The following is a 22,599-nucleotide window of genomic DNA, read 5'->3' as shown; positions in this document are numbered from 1 at the left end:
TGCAATGGTGCGATCTCGGCTCACTGCAACCTCCGCCTCCCAGTTTCAAGTGGTACTCCTGCCTCAGCCTTCCCAAGTAGCTGGAATTATAGGTGTGCACCACTGCACTTGGCTAATTTTTATATTTTTAGTAGGGACAGGGTTTTGCCATGTTGGCCAGCTGGTCTCAAACTCCTGACCTCAGGTGATCCACCCTCCTTGGCCTCCCAAACTGCTGGGATTACAGGCGTCACCCACTGCGCCCGGCCTAGAATGGATTTTTAAACCACCCATGCATGAGCCAATCTCCCACATAAGCTCAATGTCTAAACCTTTTAGAGTTGGTCTGGGCTCTTCAGATCAGGGCAGTCAGGCCTCTCCTGCCACCTTTTGGGACACTTGAATGCGAATAATTGTCACAGAAAGGTGAGGCTCTTGTCCTGCCACCCATCTCTGAAGGTGATTTATTACCACCAAATCCCACCCCCATGACAATGCTGTACTGGGGGAGATGAGCAGGTCCATCCCACTGAAACTCCTCCAAGCCCCTTTCCTTCCTCACATGAGGCAGAGACGGGCAGCATAGCTCTCCCAGGCTGATTATCGACCACCTGAAAATGGCTGTCTGCTAAGATACTGCAACAATAAAAGGATAAGATGGATTTTTAACAAAACAAAGAAGGAAACCTTTCAAAATACTACTCTTGCAGGGCCATAGGCTATGTGTTTTAACAATAACACTGCAATAACTCAGAATACTAAAATTCCTCTCTTGGAATTGCCTTCCACATGCCCCGCTATGCACACAAATAATGTCATCTGCTTGGAATGAACCTAGTCTACTATTTCTCAGCCAAAGACACCTGGACATTAAGAAATTCACCCAAAATTATAAAAGAAATTCACCCAAGGTCCTCAGCTTCCTCCCTCGCTCTGGGGAGAAGCAAGGGTCTGCCACACTGAGAAGACCATAAACAGCATCTCTAAAATCCTGATGGTCCTCTGGATGGTGGGATGCCAGAGCTTCAAGCTGTTTCCAGGATTCCTCCCCATGGGATGCCACGTGTGTGTTAGATCACCTGCAGGTGACTTCACTGGAAGCTTAGTCACAGGTCTCACCTGCAAGTAAACATGTGCCTGTCCTGCCTAAATCTGAGAATGCACACAAAGGAGTAGCCCACCTCATAAACAGGCAGGCAAGGGCTTGGTGGTCACTGTGGTTACCCAGAGGGAGGCCCCTGGGATGGGACAGAAGCACCAGTAGAGACAAGGCCCAGGCAGATGCAGAGCTCAGACCAGATCTGTCCAGAATACAGGTATGGAAGAACTCTGCTGCTAAACTCCCAGGGGCCCAAGCACCTCCTGCAGGTAGACCTAGCAACACCACCTCTCCCAGCTCCTTGGAGCTTACTGAATGCTTTCTCCACTCCAGCTTCTATGCCGAGCACTGCCCATGCGTTGATCCCAGGTCATCTATGGAGTGGCATGAATATGCCTACACTGCAGATGAGATACTTAAGACTCAGAAATGTGAAGTCACTTACCCAGAGCCACACAGCCAGGAGCCAGCAGACTTTTACTATGTCTATTCTGAGGTTCAAGAGGCATGTCTGCACGGAGCAAGTCAATGGTGGACACAGATGGGCCCCCAACCTGGTGCACTTTCCCTTATGCCACATGGTTCCTGTGCCATCAAATATAGGAAACATGCTGTTCACCCACAATGTCACTTCTAGCTCTCCCTCTCTTAATAAATAGTCCTTGTGACAACTACTGTGGTCATAGCAATGTTAACAGAAGACCATGCATTAAGAATTGCCTTTTATATTTTGCACTTGATCTGCAATGAAATGGTTATTACTTGGACATGAAGAAATGGAAACTCACCCAAGTTAAGAAACTTGCCCAAAAGCACACAGCTGGTGAAGTGGAAGAAAGGGGCAGAGTCTCCTGTTCTCGCTGTGGTGGGAATGTGTGAAAGGAGTTTGGGGTTTCTGCCAAATGCGTGTATTCCTGGATTTGGGCAAGGTGGAAAATGACTTGTGGGCTTTGCTCCATGCTGCTCTGGGAAGCCGTCTCAAGGTATTTCAGAGCTCACCTCAAGATTAAGAGACAAGGGACCGCTGCCCTGTCTCAGGAGAACGGAAGCAGACAGGAGCCTGGCAAGATGGTCCTGGAAGGAGGGAGATTTGTGTCTGTCCAAGCAGTGGGTATTGGGAGAAGCTGGTGGATGATTTTACACTCAAAAGTCTCCATCCCTTTGATCCATGTTAGGATAGCAGGCTTCTCCTCCTGTCATTTGAACTTCCAAGGAGAAGTTTGAATCCATTGTTCATATTTCCTACTCAAAAAAATAAATGGAACTAGAGGCACAGTTCCATGCCTCTAGACACTGGCTTAAGCCTGCTGTCAGGCCTTTAATTGCCAGCTTCTCATATCCCAGGACTCCAATGCAGGGCTGCAGGGTGAGAGAAGGGTCAGGCTGAGGCATGAGACCCATCAGTACAACAGGCTCCCCTAGTCCCTGAGAGGGTCTGCGTGGTGCAGAAAAGCAACAGAGAAGCATAAACTCGATGTAGCAGAGTGAACTGGCTTCCTTCCTATGGTGGGATCCTGGGTACAGCATGGAAGCTGAAAATGACAAGTGGGAAAGACTCGATGAGCAAGCACAGGGAGGCCAGCAGAGAGCAAAGCCAGGTCCCAGGCCCTGAGCATGGATTCAGCAACTGGTTTTGGTCTAAAAGCAAGACGGAGACATCACAACCGAAGCCAGGTGGCCCGTAAAGGGGCGATGAGCACCAGACAGGAAGGAATTCAGGAGCCTCCCTGACGCTGAGCCTGGTGCTCCCAGGCCTCCCTAGGTAACAGGCTGACTTTCCTGAAGCCTAGTCTGACCCCCGCATTGACTGCCTAAACCCCATCACAAGCTGCTCACTGTCCTCCTGGTTAGCCCCAAACTTCCCAATAGAGTCTCCAAGACCCCTTGTACAGAAGCCCCTGCTAAACTCCCCAGCCAGAACTGCTACTTTGTTCATCTCCAACCAGCCCAAAGTATTTTTTCTTGTTGTTGTTTTTTGAAACAGGGTCTCACTCTGTTGCCCAGGCTGGAGTGCAGTGGCACTATTACCGCTTATTGCAGCCTCCACCTCCTGGGCTCAAGTGCTCCTCCCGCCTTAGCCTCCCAAATACCTGGGACCACAGGCATGCACCATTGCACACTGCTAGTTTTTTTAGGTGTTGAGCCACCACTTCCAGCCCCAAGGTATTTTAAATTCCTGAACTCATATGCTTTTTTATTTTCCAGTTTTGTACCCTCTGGTTCCTACACCTGGGGCGTTGCTCACATTTTCCCCTATTTACCCTTTAGGTTGCAGCTCTGACTACACTTTCTCTGGGAAGCTGACGCTCAGGCCCGAATGTGGCTGGCTGCCCCTCCTGTGACTCCTCCACTGCTGGGCCCACTTGGAGCTGGAGTCTGTCACCATGCAACTACCTCCTGTGTCTGCTGTCCTCTACAGACTCCTGTGCTACCCAGAGCCTGTGACCTGTGCACCATTTATTTTCCTGAATATTTAGCTCGATGCCTATGTTTGTGGAAAGAAGGAGGAAACAGAGGGAGGAATGAAAGTGGGAGGAAGGAAGGAAGAAATGAAGGAAGGAAGTTAAGGACTAGCCCAGTGGCTGGCACCCGGAACAGTGACAGATCAGCCCCACCAGAATGTGGGGAGAATCAAAGGGACTCTGTCCTCCCTTCCTGCCTCCCAGTTGACTCAGCACCTAGATCCTGGGTGGGGGAGCCCATGGAGGGAAGCATCAGCTGCAAGGCCGGGTAGAGGGGCAGCAACAGGGGGACCAGGTGACAAAGAGACTCTCAGCCTCTCTGTAGGATTGACCAGGCATGTGGTAGTGCCTGGAAGTGGGGAAAGTTGCTACAGCTGAAGAAGTCCTGGAAGGCAGCATTTTGGCATCATTGTGCTTCTCCATCCTTCTTCCTCTAAAGGGGGGTATGTATCTATCCAATTCCTCCCACAGGACTCATGTGTCCTCCTCCAGGTGAGGAAAGCCTGGCAGACTCTAGCATGACTGGGAGTAAAGGTGACCGGGCAATCTCAGCACCAGGAATGCACATTCACACCACGAGACAGGGCAGGGGCTAGGTCCATTCCTGGCAGGGGGATGCACCAGCCTCAGGCTTCCTGGAATTCACATCTGCCTGACCAGCTGATGGCAGAGAGTCACGGCGACTCACAGGACTGAATATTCAGCTGCAATGTCTGATGCTAGGTGTGATGCACGTCATAGGTGAGCAAAACCAAAGGAACTGGAAAAGCTTCACATTTGAGTTTAGCGTTATCACTGAGTTGTTGTTACAGGCAGGAGCCTGAGGTGTAGATGTTATCAGCTACAGGCCAGGTTGTGTCTCTAAGCCAGATGAGCGTCCTCATCCTTAAGGAGTCATCTTCCTCTAATCCTGTGGTTCTCAGCCCCATCTCGGCTGCTTTTGAAAATAAAATATTACGCCAAGGAACCTCCTGCGGTGACCTGACTTCCTTGTCTGGGGTGGATCTTTAGCTCTTTCTATTAAGATACCTCATTGTGCTCATTCTGCGTCCAGAGCTCAGAACCATTGCTTGAAGTACAGAGTTGTGGTTCTTCCTGAGCAAAGTGTTTCTGAGTCCTCCTATGTGTTGTGAGCATTGCCCGGAACTGAGGCCCTGCTGCGGGTCATGGTCTTCTGCTGTGGTCACCTCCATGTAAAAGGTGATGCCCTCTCTCCAGGAGCTCACAGGAGGGTTGCCGTGGACCACAGTGACCCTCCCCTGACCACAAGTTCCTTCAAACTCCCTCACACTTTTGTACGAGATCTATGCAGTACAAACAGAACATTTTACCAAAGTTTCTGGAGATTTCATATAAGAAGGGCAACAAATTAAAGTCTGGAAAATTTATGCTTTTCTCAGATTCCAAAAGGGAAGCTCCTTTGCTTAGGTCCTTTAAAAGACCAGTGGGCTCTTACATGTTCCAGCCTCAGTCTCTTGACCCCAAATTGTCCCCCTCCTTCATTCACCCTCCTTCTCTCCTTCACTGCTTGGGAGTGCAGTCTTGCTTCACTGCTCTCCTTCACTACCTCCCTCCCACCTGCCAGCAGTGAGGACACCACTTTATTGTTCCAGCACCTCTTTCCCTTCGCTTAAACAGGCTGAAGCAGTCATTGAGAACAGCAGCAGGAATATCATGGGTATCTAGTGACACCCAAGCTCCAGAGAACATTAAGCCTGAGGGGCTGAGCTCTCCAAAATGCCTTGTCTACTGGGTACTGGTACAACCCTCAGGCTGTCTCCATGCCTGCCCACCAGGGTGAGTGCAGACAAGCTTATTTCTTAGCTCATGAACCTATTAGATAGAACATCTGTAAAACTCCCCAGGACAAATGTTAGGTTCTGAGGACTGTATAGTCTCAACCCCAAGTGAAGAAAGAAATATTTCCCGATTACTGAGATGCTTCTCACTTCCCCAAGAGCTAGGATCTCATTGTTCACCAAAGTGGCATTTGATTTCTTTCCTGCTCCACCTCATGCCTTCTTGGATCATTAAGGCACACTGTCACCCTCTTTTTGTATCTCATGAGGTGTTGAGCCTGGATTCTTCAAGTTAGGATCAAATTAAATATTTTTTTCTGCCTGGAAAAAAGCAAAAAAAGGTAAGAAGAAGTTGGAACCTTGAAAAAAGAATAAATAGAATGCAGGCTGGGGGAATAAACAGCTGTCTCATTTATTTGGCTGAGTAGCCTTTATGGAAATAAAAAGAGAGGAAAAGACTTCCTTTGCAAAGAGGCTGTCCCCAGAAAATGGAGAAATGCCAAAAACCACCTCTGTGCACATGCTTATATCAGAGATGAATAGAGAAGAGGAGGGTATTGATTTCCACTCCTATAATCTTCCATCTCCAAAAACTAGATAAAGAGATTTCAATATGTTTTGGAGACAAACTAAAACACATTTTTGGTTTGCCATTGCACAGAATGGCATGAGGAACTCATAGCTTGACTTAAAGAAGATGCCCAGTTTTGAGGTTGAATTAATGGGCAACTGCTCAAAGATGTGATATTCTTAAATATACTCTGAGATCTGAAGTTAAGAAAGAGAAAAAAATAGTACATTGATTTTATAAGCAAAGGAACTACAAACACTAAAGAAAAACAATTAACAACATGACAATCGTAAGTCATTACCTATCACTTTGAATGTAAATGGATTAAATTTTCTAATCAAAACATGTAAAGTGGTTGAATGTATCAAAAAGCAAGGTCCAATTGTATGCTGTCTACAAGAGACTCACTTTAGCTAGAAGGCCTCACATAGGCTGAAAGTAAAGGGATGGGAAAAATATTCCATGCAATTGGTAACCAAAAAGAGCAAGAGTGGCTGTTCCTACATCAGATAAAAGAGACTTTAAGTCAAAAACTGTAACAAGAGACAAATAAAGTTATTATATAATGATAAAGTGGTCAATTCATCAAGAAAATAATACAATTATAAATACATACAGCAAAGATTTACAGAACTGAAAGGAGTAACAGCAATTCAGTAATAGCAGAGACTTCAACACCCCACTTTCAACATTGGATAGGTCATCTAGAAAGAAGCACAGTAAAGAAACAATGGATTTGAACAACACTAAAGACCAAATGGACCTGACAGATGTATACTGAACATTCTATTCAACAGCAGAATATACATTTTTCTCAAGGGCACATAGAATATTCTCCAGAGTAGATAACATGTTAGGCCACAAAACAAGTTAATAAACTTAAGAAGATTAACATCATATGAAGTATGTTTTACCAACCACAATTGTGTGAAACTAGAAATGTGTGTATGTATGTAGAAGTGTGTGTCTTTTTCTGTAAAGATGGAGGGATAAGATGTATTCTAGATGTGAGGAAGAGAGAGAAGAACATAAGAGCTCTAATGTTCTAACATAAGAATATGTGGCTCTGATCTGGGATTTCCCTGAAGTTTGTGTCAGTGGGACTTGTGGATCTAGATATTATGACATCACAGAACTTCGCAAAGGCCGTATTGAACTAAAAATTGTCCAGTGTCCTGGACCCAAGATACAACCAGATGGTAAAAGAACATAATTTCTCTGTTTTAGGGAAGATCTCAAAATAAAATCAAGCATCATTCAAGTGGTTCCCCAAAGTCCATCAGAGCCAGGCCAGTGAGAGATAGTAAGGAATTGGGTACTGCAGTGCATTAGAGCACTCATATTCTATGTAAAGAAGCTGTCCCCAACCTTTTTGGCACCAGGGACTAGCTTTGTAGAAGACAATTTTTCCATGGACCAAGGTGGGGGAGATGGTTTTGGAATGATTCAAGTGCATTACATTTATTGTGCACTTTATTATTACATTGTAAGATACAGTGAAATAATTATACAACTCATCATAGTGTAGAATCAGTGGGAGCCCTGAGCTTGTTTTCCTGCAACTAAAGAGCTCTATCTGGGGGTGATAGGAGAGAGTGACAGATCATCAGGCATTAGATTCTTATAAGAAACATGCAACCTAGATCCCTGGCACACACAGTTCACAATAGGGTTCACACTCCTATGATAATCTAATGCTGCCACTTATCTGACAGGAAGTGGGGCTTAGGTGGCAAAGCAAGTGATGAGAAGCAGCTGTAAATACAGATGAAGGTTTGCTCACTTGCCTGTCGCCCACCTCATGCTGTGTGGCATGGTTCCTAACAGTCCAGGGACTGGTACTGGTCCATGGACCAGAGGTTGGGGACCTGTGATATAATGGGACAAGAGATTTTTGGATAAATCTTAGTGTTACATGTAGAAATGTGAGCCCTGGTGGTTTAATCATTGAATTTTTCTGAAGAAGTCAGAAAACTGGATTTTTATACAAAATTTTTAATTTTTTAAATGTTGACACCTAATATCAAAATACATTGATGGACTATATTTTACTCATGGGTTTCCAATTCAAGACTCTGGTTTAGATGCAGGAATCAGCTTGACTCAATTCAATGAACCATGAAGACTTAGACCTGTAATGACCTCAGAAATCCATGATTCCTTTCTCTTTTGTAGGCAGAATAAAAAATGGAAGGGCTAGACTTGGTCAACAGTTAGCCTAAATTTACATAGTAATTTTTAAAAAAAAAACTGGGACTGAAACATAGGTCTCTAAATCTCTTCCATTCTTTGCACTATACCTCACTATATTAGTTATTCATTGCTACATAACAAATTATCCCAAAACTTAGTGGATGAAAACAAGAAACATTGTTACCTCACACATTCTGTGGATTGTAGAAACCAGGCATGGCTCAGCTGGGTGCTTCTAAATCAAGCTCAGTCATGAAGTTGCAGTTAAGCTGTCAGCCAGGGCTGCAGTTTTATCTGAAGTCTACACAGGGAAGGATCTACTTCCCTAAACTCACTCACATGGTTATTGGAGGGAGTTAGTTCCCTGTGGGCTGGTATATTAAGAGCCTTAGCGACTCCATAGCTGTTGGCCAGAGAACCCCCTCAGTTCATTGCCTTGTAGGTCTCTCCATAGGGCAACTCAAAACATGGCAGCTGGCTTCCATAAGAGCAAGAAGAGTGAGAAGGCATCCAAAACTGAACCCACAGCCTTTTTATAGCTTACTCTCATGACTTCTGAGATTAGATTATAATCTATTGCTTCATAGACTTATAATCTATTTATTAGAAATGAGTGAATGAGGTCAGCTCATAATCAAAAGGAGTCGCTTACACCAGAGCACGAATAATAGCATTTCACAAAGACAGTATCCCTGGCAGCCATCATAGAGGCTGCCTGCCACACTCAGTGTCTCACAAATTTATGCCAGGGGTCAGAAAACTATGGACTACTGGCTAGATCCAGTTGCCACCCAGTTTTATAAATAAATTTTTATTGGAACAAAGCCATGCCCATTTGTTTATGTATTGTTTATGACTGTTTCTCTATTACACCTGCAGAATTAAGTAGTTGCAACAGAAGCCACATGGCCAGCAATGCCTAGAAATATTTACTGTCTAGCCCTTTACAGAAAAGGTTTGCTGGCTCCTAACATAGGCAATCATAAAACCTCTTGAAAAATATGGAAGAGGAGATTGAGTCAGAGATGTCAAATGCATCATTTTATTGAATTTTTCTTGGTGCTCTAGCACCATAAATACCATGCCATGTAATTTTATAAGGCAGTTAGCTGGACATTCTCAAAACAGGAGTAGCCCTGTGGTCTGAGCCAACTGGGTGAGGTGTAGCTTCCATTCCCCAAGCCCTCACTCATTTATTCTCCACCACATATAATCATTTACCTTTCCACTGGGAAACCCCACACCGAAAACCTTTGACAGAAACATGGATATAAAATATAACTACAATAACCTGAATAATAAAGCAAGTAGTTAGCATAATCTGTGAGCCTGATGGTCCTGGGCTTCAAATTTTAGAACGGTATTTCATTTGTCTTAGCCTTAGTTTCCTAATCTTTTTTTTGTTTGTTTGTTTTTTTTTGTTGTTTTTTTGTTTTTGTTTTTTTTTTTTTTGAAACAGAGTTTTGCTGTCACCCAGGCTGGAGTGCAATGGCATGATCTCGGCTCACTGCAACCTCCACCTCCAAGGTTCAAGCAACCTTTCTGCCTCAGCCTCCCAAGTAGCTAAGATTACAGGTGCCTGCCACCACTTCTAGCTAATTTTTGTATTTTCAGTAGACACAGGGTTTCACCATGTTGGCCAGGCTTGTCTCAAACTCCTGACCTCAGGTGATCCACCCACCTTGACCTTCCAAAGTGCTAGGATTACAGGTGTGAGCCACTGTGCCTCTTCCTTATCCTTAAGTAAAAATTATGATACCATGATACCTACTTTATGCCTTTTTTTGTCAGAGAAATGCATTAAAGCACCAGCTGCCATGCCAGGTACATAATAACAGCTCCATAGATACCAGCCACCATGTGCAAATCATTTAATAGTCATCCATGGCCTATTACCACATCAGTCAATAGGTTCATTTCAATTACCAGTTCTGAAGAAAGGATAGTGGCAGATGACCTGTTTTAACAAAAAAATCCCCTGGGTCACACCTTTTGCCTTGGATGCATCATTTCCCCACCTCGGCTGGCAGCCCATTGATGAGTTGACTTCATGATTGTTTTGTAAGGGCCACTTGTACCCTAAAAGTCCTCCCTGAGGAAGCAGCCAGCAGAACTGTGTAGGCTGGTGGTCAGAGGTAGTATAGGATGTGTTTTTACTGGGACAGGGCTATGATTAAATAGAAAGAACCTGGTTGGAGTATCACAGTGTAAACAGAAGATGAGGCACTATTATGCACTTAATTCTATTTGTGGTGAAAATATTGCTGCCAAATGGGTAGAAAAATGTCTTTAGGGTAGCTCTATATGAATTTCTCATACACTTACCCCTCCTTGATTTTGCCCATAGGAATTAGGAGAGTCAGCCCCCATCTTGTCAGGCATGATTTTAGAAACTCTGGGAAAGGCATGCAACCCCACATCACTGCTAAGCCTATAAATTCCTAAACTAGTTTGAGCCTGTTTAAAAAAGATGCCATATGTTAAGCCTGGCTCTCTCTCCATAGCATGTCTCCCTCAGTGCCTGCTGGTATCACCACTTTAATTCTAATTAATGGGACCGCCACCTACCCTGTCCCCTGAAGAGTATCCCTAGCCTGCCTCTTCTCTTAATTCCTTCTCTCATGCTCAACCATTGTATTAACTCTTGATGCCTTCTTCTAGATGGCTCTGGCACTCAGGTCTGCCTCTTTCTCCCACTGGCATCCGAAACACAGCAGCCCTGAGTTCAGCTCTTGGTCTTCTGGCCTTCAGTCTTATAAGCCTCTGCTCCACCCTCCATATCATATTTGCACCAAAGCACAATACCAGCATTCCTAAAGGCAAGGGTTACTGGGGGCCATTGCAGTGGCTGCCTGCCACACTCAGTATCTCACGAATTTATTTATGTTTTGTTAAACCATAAGTGTGTTCAGATTGTTCTCACATTGTAAGTCATTTGTTGTCTTTGCATTAGCTGCTAGTGTTCTCTCCCTATTTCCTTGCTCTTCTGGAATTATTTCTTCCTTGTGATATTCATCCTGAGCATCCTAGGAGATACTCTAGGATTTGAAAATAATTCTTATTATCTAAAGGGTGAAAGCAACATAGGACTTGAGTATGTACTTTCTCATTAACATAAGGACATAAATGAAAAGATACCATCTATTAAAGATAATAAGAAATGTTCACAAATAGTATATGGCATTCATTATGGAACTTGGTAGAGGCTCCAAGTGTCATGCAAAATGTGCTCTGCAGAACTGCAGAGGAGGGAGGGATCACTTTCAACTGGGGTGATTGGGATAATGAGGAGCTGGTATTTGGGTTGGTCTATGAAAATTATGCAAACTACTTTGTAGAAAGAATTGGCTGATGCCTAGCCAGGCATGGTGACTCATGCCTGTAAACCCAGCACTTTGGGAGCCCGAGGAGGGCAAGTCCCTGGACGTCAGGAGTTCAAGACCAGCCTGGCCAACATGGTGAAACACTGTCTCTACTAAAAATACAAAAATTAGCTGGGCATGGTGGCTCAAACTTATAGTCCCAGCTATTTGGGAGGCTGAGGTGGGAGAATCGCTTGAACCCAAGAGGTGAAGGTTGCAGTGAGCCGAGATTGCACCACTTCACTCCAGCCTGGGAGACAGGGTGAGATTCTGTCTCAAAAAAAAAAAAAAAAAAAGAAGAATCAGAAAGAATCTAGTTTCCAGCCTCTATCACCAAGCAATTTGGAGAGTGAAGTTGATATTTACAGAAAAAGAGAAGAGATACAAGTTACTAATGTTATCAAGATGGTAAAGATCTTCAAGTGATGTAAAGATTGGTTCAGAACATTGGGGAAATGGTCCAGACTAGAGATGAAGATGGAAGGTAGCCTCATGCAGGCATAGATAACCACATCCCAAAGATTGTTTGAAGCCAGCAGAGGCCCATGAGTAAGCATCTGGAATACAGTTAGGAGCATGGGAGCATTAACTGGCCTTTCCCCATTTCTGAAATGCAGATAAGTGTATCAACATTATTAAATTACTGCATGATTCAAAAGACATAAATGCAAGTAAATTGCTTAGCACAGTGTTTAGAACATAATATGTGCTCAATAAATCTGTTACGATTACGTGATGATGATCGTGAGGAGGAGGATCATTATCATCATCCTCATTATGATGGCCATGAAAATGTTAAATTTTTGAAGATGCTCCCATTTGGGGAATTCAGGGGCAGGAGAAGGAAGAAAAGTTCCATGAAGAATCAAAGGCAGTAATGGGAAGGATAGGAGGAGAAAATGGAAAGCTGATGTCTGTTATATCGTGTTACTGTCAGCTTGCATCTTTTTCCATTGGACTGGGAAATAGTGAAAATTCAGAGACTAGAGAGTAAATACTGTTTATCTTTCTCTTTCCTGCACAGCACCAGGTCCTAAAGCCCTAATACAGAGCAGATGTCCATGAAGTTCTCTGGACGTTGAATTGAAATGGAGGAATAGGTTTCTAAAAGTGGCCTTACAAGGCACATATTGCAAAGTGGTCAGGTTGGAAGACTACAGACAAAAAACTCATTGAGCTGGGGATGTAAAAGGTTTGATTGAACTTAGGAAGAGTAGTTTGGACAGATTTCCTGAGATGCTAGGATGCAATGAGTTTGGGGACAATGGGGTGATGGAAAAGGGTACACACCTAAGTATAGACCACTACACGTGAGTGTAGACCACCAGCAGGCAAGGGATGGCTCTGAGAGCAGACAGAGGAATGACTGGCCATGCTGGCTTCAGGTCACAATGCTGCCATTCACTACAGCATGTCACTCAACATCTCTGAGCCTCAGTGTCCTCATCTATAAAATTGGAAAAATCTCTGCCTTTATTGTATAACTTATTTAATGGTGGTTGTGACAAGATTAAAGGCTGCAAAGGAGAATGGTTGAGCCAACTTCATCTTAGACTATGTTAAGATGAAGAAGAGTTGACACCCTGGATTCCCGTGCTGGGAACTCATGCCAGAGTCTTGATATTGTTAACCGAGGGTCACGTGGGTGATACTTGGGTGATACATGGGTCACATGGTAATTTACAATGTACAAGTCAATTTCACACCATTAACTCATAGGGCTTTCACTGTGACCTAAACAGGAAATGTACTGCTTTCTGTGCTTTGTTGCTTAGTTACAGATGCTCACAGAGCTTAGGTAATTCATTCAGGTAAGCCCATGCCATACATGGTAGGGTGAGCGATAGCCCAGTGAGACCTCACTTCAGACCTGGTGTTTGTCTTCCACATAGCTCTGTCCTTAAGCCAAAAACTTGGGCCAATCACATCTCTGCTCCACATTTTAAGAACAGGATTTAAAAACTAATAATTAAAGGAAAGTCTGACATGAACAGAGGTGATAAATAACTAAAGTTTCTCTTCCTCACTCAACCTAATCAAAATTGTAGAAATGCTGGCTGTGAGAGCTACAAGGAAACCAAGCACATGGGTACAAAAATTTGTAGGATCTGCGGTTCCAAGTGCTGTGACTCAGAGCCCAGGGGCAGGGAGTGACAAGACTCAGCTCTTGTTAGTGCTGTAAGGCTACAGACACATGAATCTATTCACCCAACTATTAGACAGTACATGTGTAATTGTTATCATTTGAGAGGCTAAAAGTATTTATGACATAAAAAGGATTATAAAGAGATTAAAAAGAGGGCAACTCACAGTTATCAGTGGCTTCCTGGTGTAGAGAAGTAAATTACACAGTCTCTCTCTTTTATTATTTGAAATTTTACCATAAAAATGCATTACTTTTATAATTTTCTTAAAACACATAAGTCCCCCCCAAAACTGATTTTGTGAATGAGGAGTATGTCCAAACTTGAAAAGGCTGATTGTCACAGCCCAATCTCTGATTCCCAGGACCCAAATTAGTTGACAAGAAAATGTGGTGCTTTTTCCTCCCCAAGGAACCTTTATGAAATAGTGGTGTTGTCATAAAAATGCCTCCCAGTCTGTGAAGGAACAGGTTAGACCAGGGGTTCACCTGTGGAAGTCTATTCTCCATGTGGAAAAGCAAGTCATCTCCAGCATCTGACTGTCTGCACTCCAGGCAGAGAGCTGGTGCGAATCCTCTACAACACCCAATGCCATCGTTATCTCTGACATAGTAAGACTGTGAAGTCAGCACCCATCCCACCCACACTCACCTCCTTCCCCCATTTATGAATATCTCCAATTGCTTTGCCTCAAATCATGAACTTAAGAGGAAAGTTAGATTTTAAAAAGAAGCATCTACATATCTAAAGTCTTAAATCTGCTGATTGATCTCCACTCTTGGCTCAGAGAGTTATCTTTGAGTTATGATGAGTTATCTTTCTTCTACATTTCTGCAGCCCTGTGCTTGAACTCTTCCTATGACTACCATTAGAATCCATCCTAAATTTATCATTTGACTGTCTGCCCATCTACCTGGCCCTACATGAGCTTCTGGAGAGAAAGAACCAAGACTGATCCCTCTTGATATCTCATCCACTTCACCCTCACCTACACTGAAAACATGATACTTGTCCCTTCCTATAGTATGTGTTCAGAGTTTGCTTACTGAATCTGACAGGTGTGGTGAACCCTAATTCTGAACACACACTGCCAGAACTAACACACCCTTGATCCTTAGTGGATCCGTTATAATTGCATTCAAATGAAGCAGCAGCTAGGAGACATCACGGTGACTTCAACTCCCAATTGAATTGTCATTGACTTACTTAGCTCCCAATTGATAGTCAACCAAATACAACCCATCCATTGGATTCCTGAACATTTAAGTTTAATAGCTGTTTTTTTTTTTCTTTTTTAGCATTTTCCCTCTAAACATTGAATCTATATCCAGGGGAAATTATCTGGCCCCTGGACTGCCTTGAATGCTCCTGAGTCAAGAGTAACTTGAGGTCTTAAATGTCTATTCTGAAGCCCCTTTTTTGCACAGGGACAGTCATTGACCAGCAGGAGATGCCAGTCTATTAAATCTATCATCCCAGCATCCCCTTTCTCTGATGAAGTAAAATTAAACACCATCTTTACTCATAAATTTGGTAGGTTTTAGACAATGATGAAGAATCTGACATGGGCCACACACAGTGGCTCATACCAGTAATCCCAGCAATTTAGGAGGCTGAAGCAGGAGGATTGCTTGAGCCCAGGAGTTCACATCTGGGCTCAAAACCATTCTGGGCAGCATAGACCCCACTTTATTTTCTACAGCAAATTTAAAATTTAACCATGTGTGGAGGCATGCATTTGTGGTCCCAGCTATTCAGGGGGCTGAAGTGGGAGGACCTCTTGAGCCTGACAGCTCAAGCTGCTGTGAGCTGTAATCATGCCACTGCACTCCAGCCTGCACAACAAAGTGAGACTCTGTCTCTCAAAAAGAAAAAAAAAATGAAAGAATGAGACACGTTTCACTCAAATTATAGCACCCCATCATAGACCAAGGGCCAGGCGGTCAGCTAACCTTGAATGTAGCCCATTTTCCTCCCTTACCTCACTACCAAAAAGCCAGTCCTATTGCCAGATATTGAATATGTCCAGGGCTGGATTTATTTGGTCCCCAGGAGGGTCTTAGACTCTCTCAGCATTTTAGGAAGAGGAAAAAAGCTCCAAAGTAGCAAAGTATGGACAAGTTAGCCCCCAGCCACATGCCCTGAGACTACTCCCCAAAGGGGGCATTCTTGCCCACGCCAGCCCTATCCGTACTCACAACCCAATCCGACCCACACCCAGAGAAGCCCCTGGAGCCCAGAGAGCACCCGGACAGCCACACATCCAAAGGGAGCTCTGCCTCACCATTGGGTTCCTAATTAACTGAATGAGTGGGTTTGTTCTGCATGATGAGAGGTATTGGTATGATGCATCAGGAAACACGTCATGATGTCATCACTGTAACATGACAAGAATTGCAGCCATGGCTGGAACCTTTATAAAGTGACCAAGCACACCTTCCCATCCAGTCTCAGCGTGGGGTGAAGCCTGGCAGCTATGAAGGTCCATTATCTTCTGTTTGCTTCACTCTTCCTGTTTTTGGTGCCTGTTCCAGTAAGATGGGCTGGGAAATCTAAGGATTGAGCTAATTGAGAATATATAATTCAGAGTCAGTATTTCTCCATCCTTCAGAGTGCTTTAGACCAAGCAGGTTTGTTGTATGGGAACTAGACATCACTATTTTTTTTTTCAGACAAGAATCATTAAGAGGCCAGGCGTGGTGGCTGAGCCTGTAATTCCAACACTTTGGGAGGCTGAGGTGGGCGGAATACGAGGTCAAGAGTTCAAGACCAGGCTGGCCAAGATGGTGAAACCCTGTCTTTACTAAAAATACAAAAATTAGCTGGGCACGGTGGCGGGCATCTGTAATCCCAGCTACTCAGGAGGCTGAGGCAGAGAATTGCTTGAACCTGGCAGGCGGAGGTTGCAGTAAGCAGACATCACGCCACTGCACTCTAGCCTGGGAGACAGGGTGAGAGTCCATCTCAAAAAAAAAAAAAAAAAAGAATCATTAAGAAACTAAATATCTCCCCAAAGCTATCTATCTCTTTCCCCAGCTCTTCAAGGGAAGATTGTTATACCTGCTGATGAGGCATGAATCAGACATAAAATTTTAATACAGCAGGGAAGATTGATTTACTCTGAGAATAGAAGCACAGGCTCCTGTTTTACTAAGTGCAGTGGTTGGAGGTGGACTGTTTGGGCTGCCTCTGAGGACACCACAGCCTCAGCAACCCCACTGTTCCTGCGGCAGTCACAGGGTCACGCTACTTCCCCTGCGCCACTGTGGGTCCACAGCTGAGCTGTAGCCTTAGAAACATGGTCTATGGGTTTTTTAGTCATACCTTTATTTTCCTCCTGATTTTATAGAAAAAGGAAAAAGAAACAAAAGAATACAAGAAAAGCAACAGATGAGTTATTTGAGGAATTCCAGAAGCCTTGTACATGTACCAAAAGCCTTCCTAAAACTTTTCCGTGTGTGCTATTTTGTCATTGCAGGTCATGGAGGACTCATGAACACATTACAGAAATATTATTGCAGAGTCAGAGGCGGCTGGTGTGCTGTGCTCAGCTGCCTTCCAAAGGAGGAACAGATTGGCAAGTGCTCGATGTGTGGCTGAAAATGCTGCTGAAGAAAGAAATAAAAACCCTGAAACATGATGAGATTGTTTTAAAGTGTGGAAATGCCTTCTTAAAAGTTTATAAAAGTAAAATCAAATTAATTTTTTTTCAAAAAGAATTAGGAGCTTGATTTTTTTTTTAATCTGGTTATTTTGGTAGTTGTTTCCAAACAGGCAACTTAGAAAGTCTTAAGGACTCACCTTTCATTCAAAGAAAGTAGAATCTCTGAAGAAATCTAGAATGGAGCCCGACCTTATTATCTAAGGGTTACCAGGTTCTATTCCTCCTTTGTGAACGTTATGCCCCAGTGAAGTTGGACTCTTCACTCTCTTGAAATATGCCCTTTGCTTTCATGTCACCCAAGCCTTGGGCCTTTTCAGTCCCTCTACCCAAAATGGCATCTCTCCACCAAATATATCTCTAAGGTTTTCATGCATCCCTCAGGGGTTATCCCAGTTCCTTCCAAAAACTTTGTCTTCAGAGAAATAAGGAAACTGGCTCTACCTCAGATATTCACTTTGCTTTCTCTCACCCATGCCTCTGCTCTGGTTAACCTTATGTCTGCCTCACTCCTCTAACTTCATCTTTAAACTTTAACCTGTCCTGCAGGGACGGTCTCACATTTTATTTCCATCTTAAAAACACAGGTGATTTCCCAAATGCTTACAGTCTTTCCTCTGGTTCACCACAGGGTTCTGACTTGAGTCCTCCATCTACAGCCCTTGCTTGGTTTTTACACTGTGTACAGTGACATATTGCCAATCTCCATACTAGATTTTGTGAGCCTTAAAAGCAAGGAGTTTGTCTTAATTCTTCTTGGACTGCTTGTAAAGTGCCCTGAGCATGAAGGCTGCTCAACAAGTATTTATTGAATTGAAGTACATTCAAATGATTTATTGATTGAAGTATCTTTAATCATTCAAATGATTTGGAGGTACTGCAGTTTAACTATCTAGTACTCTCTCAATGTTGATGTGGAAGGATTCCAGCAGATGGAGTGCGTGGTCCTTCAAACCTGACACGAGGCCCCAGTCATGGCGCTATGTATGGAGAAAAGACAATACAACAAGGCTCTTAGGAAGAAAGGCTCAAGGACCCAAAAAGACGAGACTGCTCCTCACTTTCCATCCAAATGGATTCACTGCTATGGGAATCTCCTTCTCACAGTAGACAAAAGGGAACCTGTCAAGAGGTGTGACAGCTGTGTTCAGACATTGGATAATAAGCAGTGCAAGAGACCAATGAAGTAAGACTTTTGATTGCCCCCAGCTCACTACAGCAGCAGGGTCCAGTCCACAGCACACAGAGGAAGACTCAAACGTAGTCCAGCAATCCTGAGGCATTGAAGAGACTGAAATCAAACTTCCCAAAGCACAAGACACTCCCACTTCCAGGGCAGAATAGCAGAGAGAGGGTACCTAGAAGGAAGCAAGGCCCTCAAGTGTTGGCAGTAGGGGCAGGGACACATGGTAAATCTTCAGTCCTGGGCTGTGTTTTCATGTGAGCACCCTTGGGGTAAGACTTCACAAGGCCAGAGGCAAACAAAAACACCCAAAAGGGATTGGATAACAATTTGAGGAGCACTAAAGTCTGGAAATGTTTTCATTCCCACCAGCAAAGTGCAGAGACTGCAGAGTCCTCGGGCAACTAACACATTAGTAGTGGTGCTATTTGGCTCTAGATTAAATTGTTCTGCAACTACTCTAACAAATTTTTTTCTAAACCATTCTTGAAAGGACCAGACTGATCTATAAGAAACTTAAATGTGGGACAGAATAAAGGCTAACATTCTTCAAGGAAAATCAACGAAATCCATCACTCAACAATTTGTGCTTTATAACTCACTGAATCCAGTAAAAAATTAGCTGCTATGCAGGAAAATATGGTCATAACCAAGAGAAAAATCATTCAGTAAAAATAGATCCAAAAACGACAAGGATACTAGGATCAGCAAAAAAAGATATAAATGAGCTATTATAAATGTTATAAATGTGTCCAAGGTTGAAGAGAAAAACTGTTCATGATGAGTGAGAGATATAAAGAAACAAATGGAATTTCCAGAGATTAAAAATAAACATCTGAGTGAAAGATACTATGAATTGGATTGTGGCATATATTCCAACATAAAGATCAGCAAACCCGAGTTTATATTACTACAAATGAGTGAAGAAATAACGCAAAGAGAGGAGAAAAAGGCAGGAAAATAATAAGCAGTGATCTGTGCAGAAAGAGCAAGCAATCTAGCAACTGTGTGTGTTTAGACAGCCAGGCGCGGTGGCTCAAGCCTGTAATCCCAGCACTTTGAGAGGCTGAGGAGGGTGGATCACAAGGTCAGGAGTTCAAGACCAGCCTGGCCAATATGGTGAAACCCCATCTCTACTAAAAATACAAAAATTAGCTGGGTGTGTGGCATGCACCTGTAATCCCAGCTACTCTGGAGGCTGAAGCAGGAGAACCTATTTAACCAGGGAGGCAGAGGTTGCAGTGAGCCGAGATCACGCCACTGCACTCCAGCCTGGGCGACAGAACAAGACTCCGTCTCGAATAAAAAAAAAAAAAGTTTTGGGAGAGAGGATAGAGCTAAGGAAGGAATGGCCTATTGTTTTCCAAATTTGGTGAGTCTATAAACACACAAATTTACCACACAAAGACATCCAAACTGAACAAACATGAAGAAAACCACAGAAAACATATCATAATCAAATTATTCTAAATCAGTAATAAAAAGAAAATTTTAAAAGCAGTCTGAGGGCGGGCACAGTGGCTTATGCCTGTAATCCCAGCATTTTGGGAGGCCAAGGCGAGCGGATCACCTGAGGTCAGGAGTTTGAGACCAGCCTGGCCAACATGGTGAAACCCTGTCTCTACTAAGAAATAATACAAAAATTAGTCAGGCATGGTGGCACGCACCTATAATCCTAGCTACTCGAGAGGCTGAGGCAGGAGAATCTCTTGAACCCAGGAGGTGGAGATGGCAGTGAGCCAAGATCACCCTATTGCACTCCAGCCTGAGCAACAGAGAGAGACTCCGTCTCAAAAACAAAAATAAAACTAAAAAGCAGCCTGAAAGGAGACATATGACTTACAGAAGAACAAACCATAAGTGATATCTTCAACTGCCGAAAGAAAAAAAAAGTTATCTTAGAAATCCGTCCCAGCAAAAGTATATTTCTAAAAAAAGGGTAAACACATAATCAAATAATAAGTAAAGGCATTTTCCAGTAACAACAATAAAAGCTAAGAGAATTCCTCACCACCAAGTTCGTACTATAAAATGCAAAAATGATTTTTTTGGCAGAAAGGGAAGATGCCAGTTAGAAATGTAATTCCATATGATGAAAAGAAAGTGCTGTGAACATTCTAGAAGCTCCTTAGAGAGATTGCCAGTTAAGTAAAAAACAAGACCCAACTACATGCTGTCTATAAAAACCCACTTTATATATAAACTGTAAGATCAAACTTAGAGTAAAAATAAAAGGATGGAAAGAGACATAGTATGAAAACATTACTATAAAGAAAATAGGATTGGCTATATTGGCTCATTGACATAAATTAGGGTAGATTTTAGAGCAAGGGGTATTATCAGTAAAACGGAGAGATATTTTTCCTAGTGATAAAGTGGTTACATCACCAAGAACAGACATTAATTTTAAATCAGTGTGTACCTAATAACAGAATTTTGAAATTCTTAAAGAAAAATCAATAGACATTAAAGAAATAGACAAATTAACAATTACAATTAGACAAATCAACACTTCTCTTCCTGTAATAGATTTTTTTAAAGCAGACAAAATATTAGTAAAGGTAGAGACAACTTGAACAATGCTATCATCCAGCACAACCTATTTGAGATTTATACAACATTCTATCAAATAACAGCGGAATGCATTAAAATGTTACCCAATAGAGCTCATACTGACCTATGAAACGTCTCAAAAATCAACATAGTTTAAAATTATACGAAAGACAGTGTCTATCTACAGTGGAATTTACAAAGCTATCAATACAGAAAGTCATCTGGAAAAATCTCCATATACTGGGACATCAATGAACATGTTTCTAAATGGTCAAAGGAGAAATCACAAGATACGTTAGAAAATATGTTGAACTGATAGAAAATGAAACCATAACATACCCAAATTTGCGGAAGTACCACTAAAGTGGCTCTTGGAGACAAATTTATAATTAAATGCTATTGTGATAGAAAGCAGAAAAGCTCACAAATAGACAATTTAAGTTTCCACTGTAAGAAACGGTAAGGGAAAAGGGAACAAACTAAACCCAAAGTAAATAAGAAAAAGAAAAGAAAAGAGAAAAAGAAAAAGTGAATAAAAAGAAACTGAACACAAAAAAGCATTAAAAATAAATAAATAAAAGCTGATTCCTTGAGAGGATCCATACAATTGTGAGAACTCTCAATAGGTTCATTAAGGGGCAAAGAAATGACAAGAAGTCTCAGGTGCACAACTTGGCTTCAGGCAGGCAGGAAACTGAGATTAGATCTGCGTTTTAGGGTCATATAGACGAGCCGCCACGAGGTGGCAGTAACTGCAGGCTCATTCCCTCACCTCCTGCAAGGCCAGGCCAGGCTCTCAACTCACCACTCAGCTCAGAAGATGGGTGAGAATGACAGTAGCTCCATGGACTCTGGCCTTAGGCAGAGCATTACTGTAGCTTTGGGGTTGTAGGAAGAGGAAGAGGGGAGGTCATCAGGACACCATGTGGTGGTGGTTAGGAACATGGGCTTTGAAGAGAGAGGGATTTTATTTCAAATTGCCTCGCTGTCACTTAGTAGCCAGGTGACCTTGAACATGTCCTCTAACCTTTCTTGGCCCCAGGACCTGCCTCTGTAAGCTTGGGTAATACCCCCCTGGCAGGTTTCTTTCTGGGGATTAAATGAGATAACTTGTATAAAAAGGGCCACGGCAGGGCTGGCTGCAAAATTCCCAAGGCTCAGTGCAAAATGGAAATGCAGGGCGCCTTGTTCAAAGAGCAGCAGAAGAAAGTGTCATGAAAGGCAGGAGGATATTCAGCTTTCTCAAGCCAATATTTTCCATTATTTTAAAAATGTAATAGAGATAGTAATTGTACAGGAGTAATGACAGAGTCATACAAATCTCTCCACAAAATGAGTGTCATGATTATAATAGAATAAATAATAATGTCTTACTAATGGGATATGTGGGTAAATCACACAATTTTTCTGGCCCACTGGTCTGTCAATTAATTTGTTTGATCATCAAACTTTATACCTGCTGCAACTTCATTTTTTCTTTTGAGAAGACTCTGCTGAAGCAAATGTTTCTGGAATATTTTCTAAGCTGTGACAATATAGGATGAATTATTTTGACATACGAACGAATTTTAGTATATCTGGAGCTAGTGATTC

General features: G+C 42.9%; 1 protein-coding gene across 1 annotated transcript; it reads left to right on the top strand.

The window, feature by feature from the left end:
* Positions 1-16,085: 16,085 nt before the first annotated feature.
* Positions 16,086-17,209, top strand: LOC129457643 (beta-defensin 103A-like). The gene is made up of 3 exons (XM_055233037.1): positions 16,086-16,142; position 16,560; positions 17,088-17,209. The coding sequence occupies exons 1-3, from the start codon at positions 16,086-16,088 to the stop codon at positions 17,207-17,209; spliced, it is 180 nt and encodes a 59-aa protein (XP_055089012.1).
* The last annotated feature ends 5,390 nt before the right edge of the window (positions 17,210-22,599 follow it).

Source organism: Symphalangus syndactylus, chromosome 11 (assembly GCF_028878055.3).
Source record: "Symphalangus syndactylus isolate Jambi chromosome 11, NHGRI_mSymSyn1-v2.1_pri, whole genome shotgun sequence".
NCBI classification, from domain to species: domain Eukaryota; kingdom Metazoa; phylum Chordata; class Mammalia; order Primates; family Hylobatidae; genus Symphalangus; species Symphalangus syndactylus.
The sequence above is the reverse complement of the archived record's forward strand: the minus strand, read 5'-3'. Positions and strand labels throughout refer to the sequence as shown.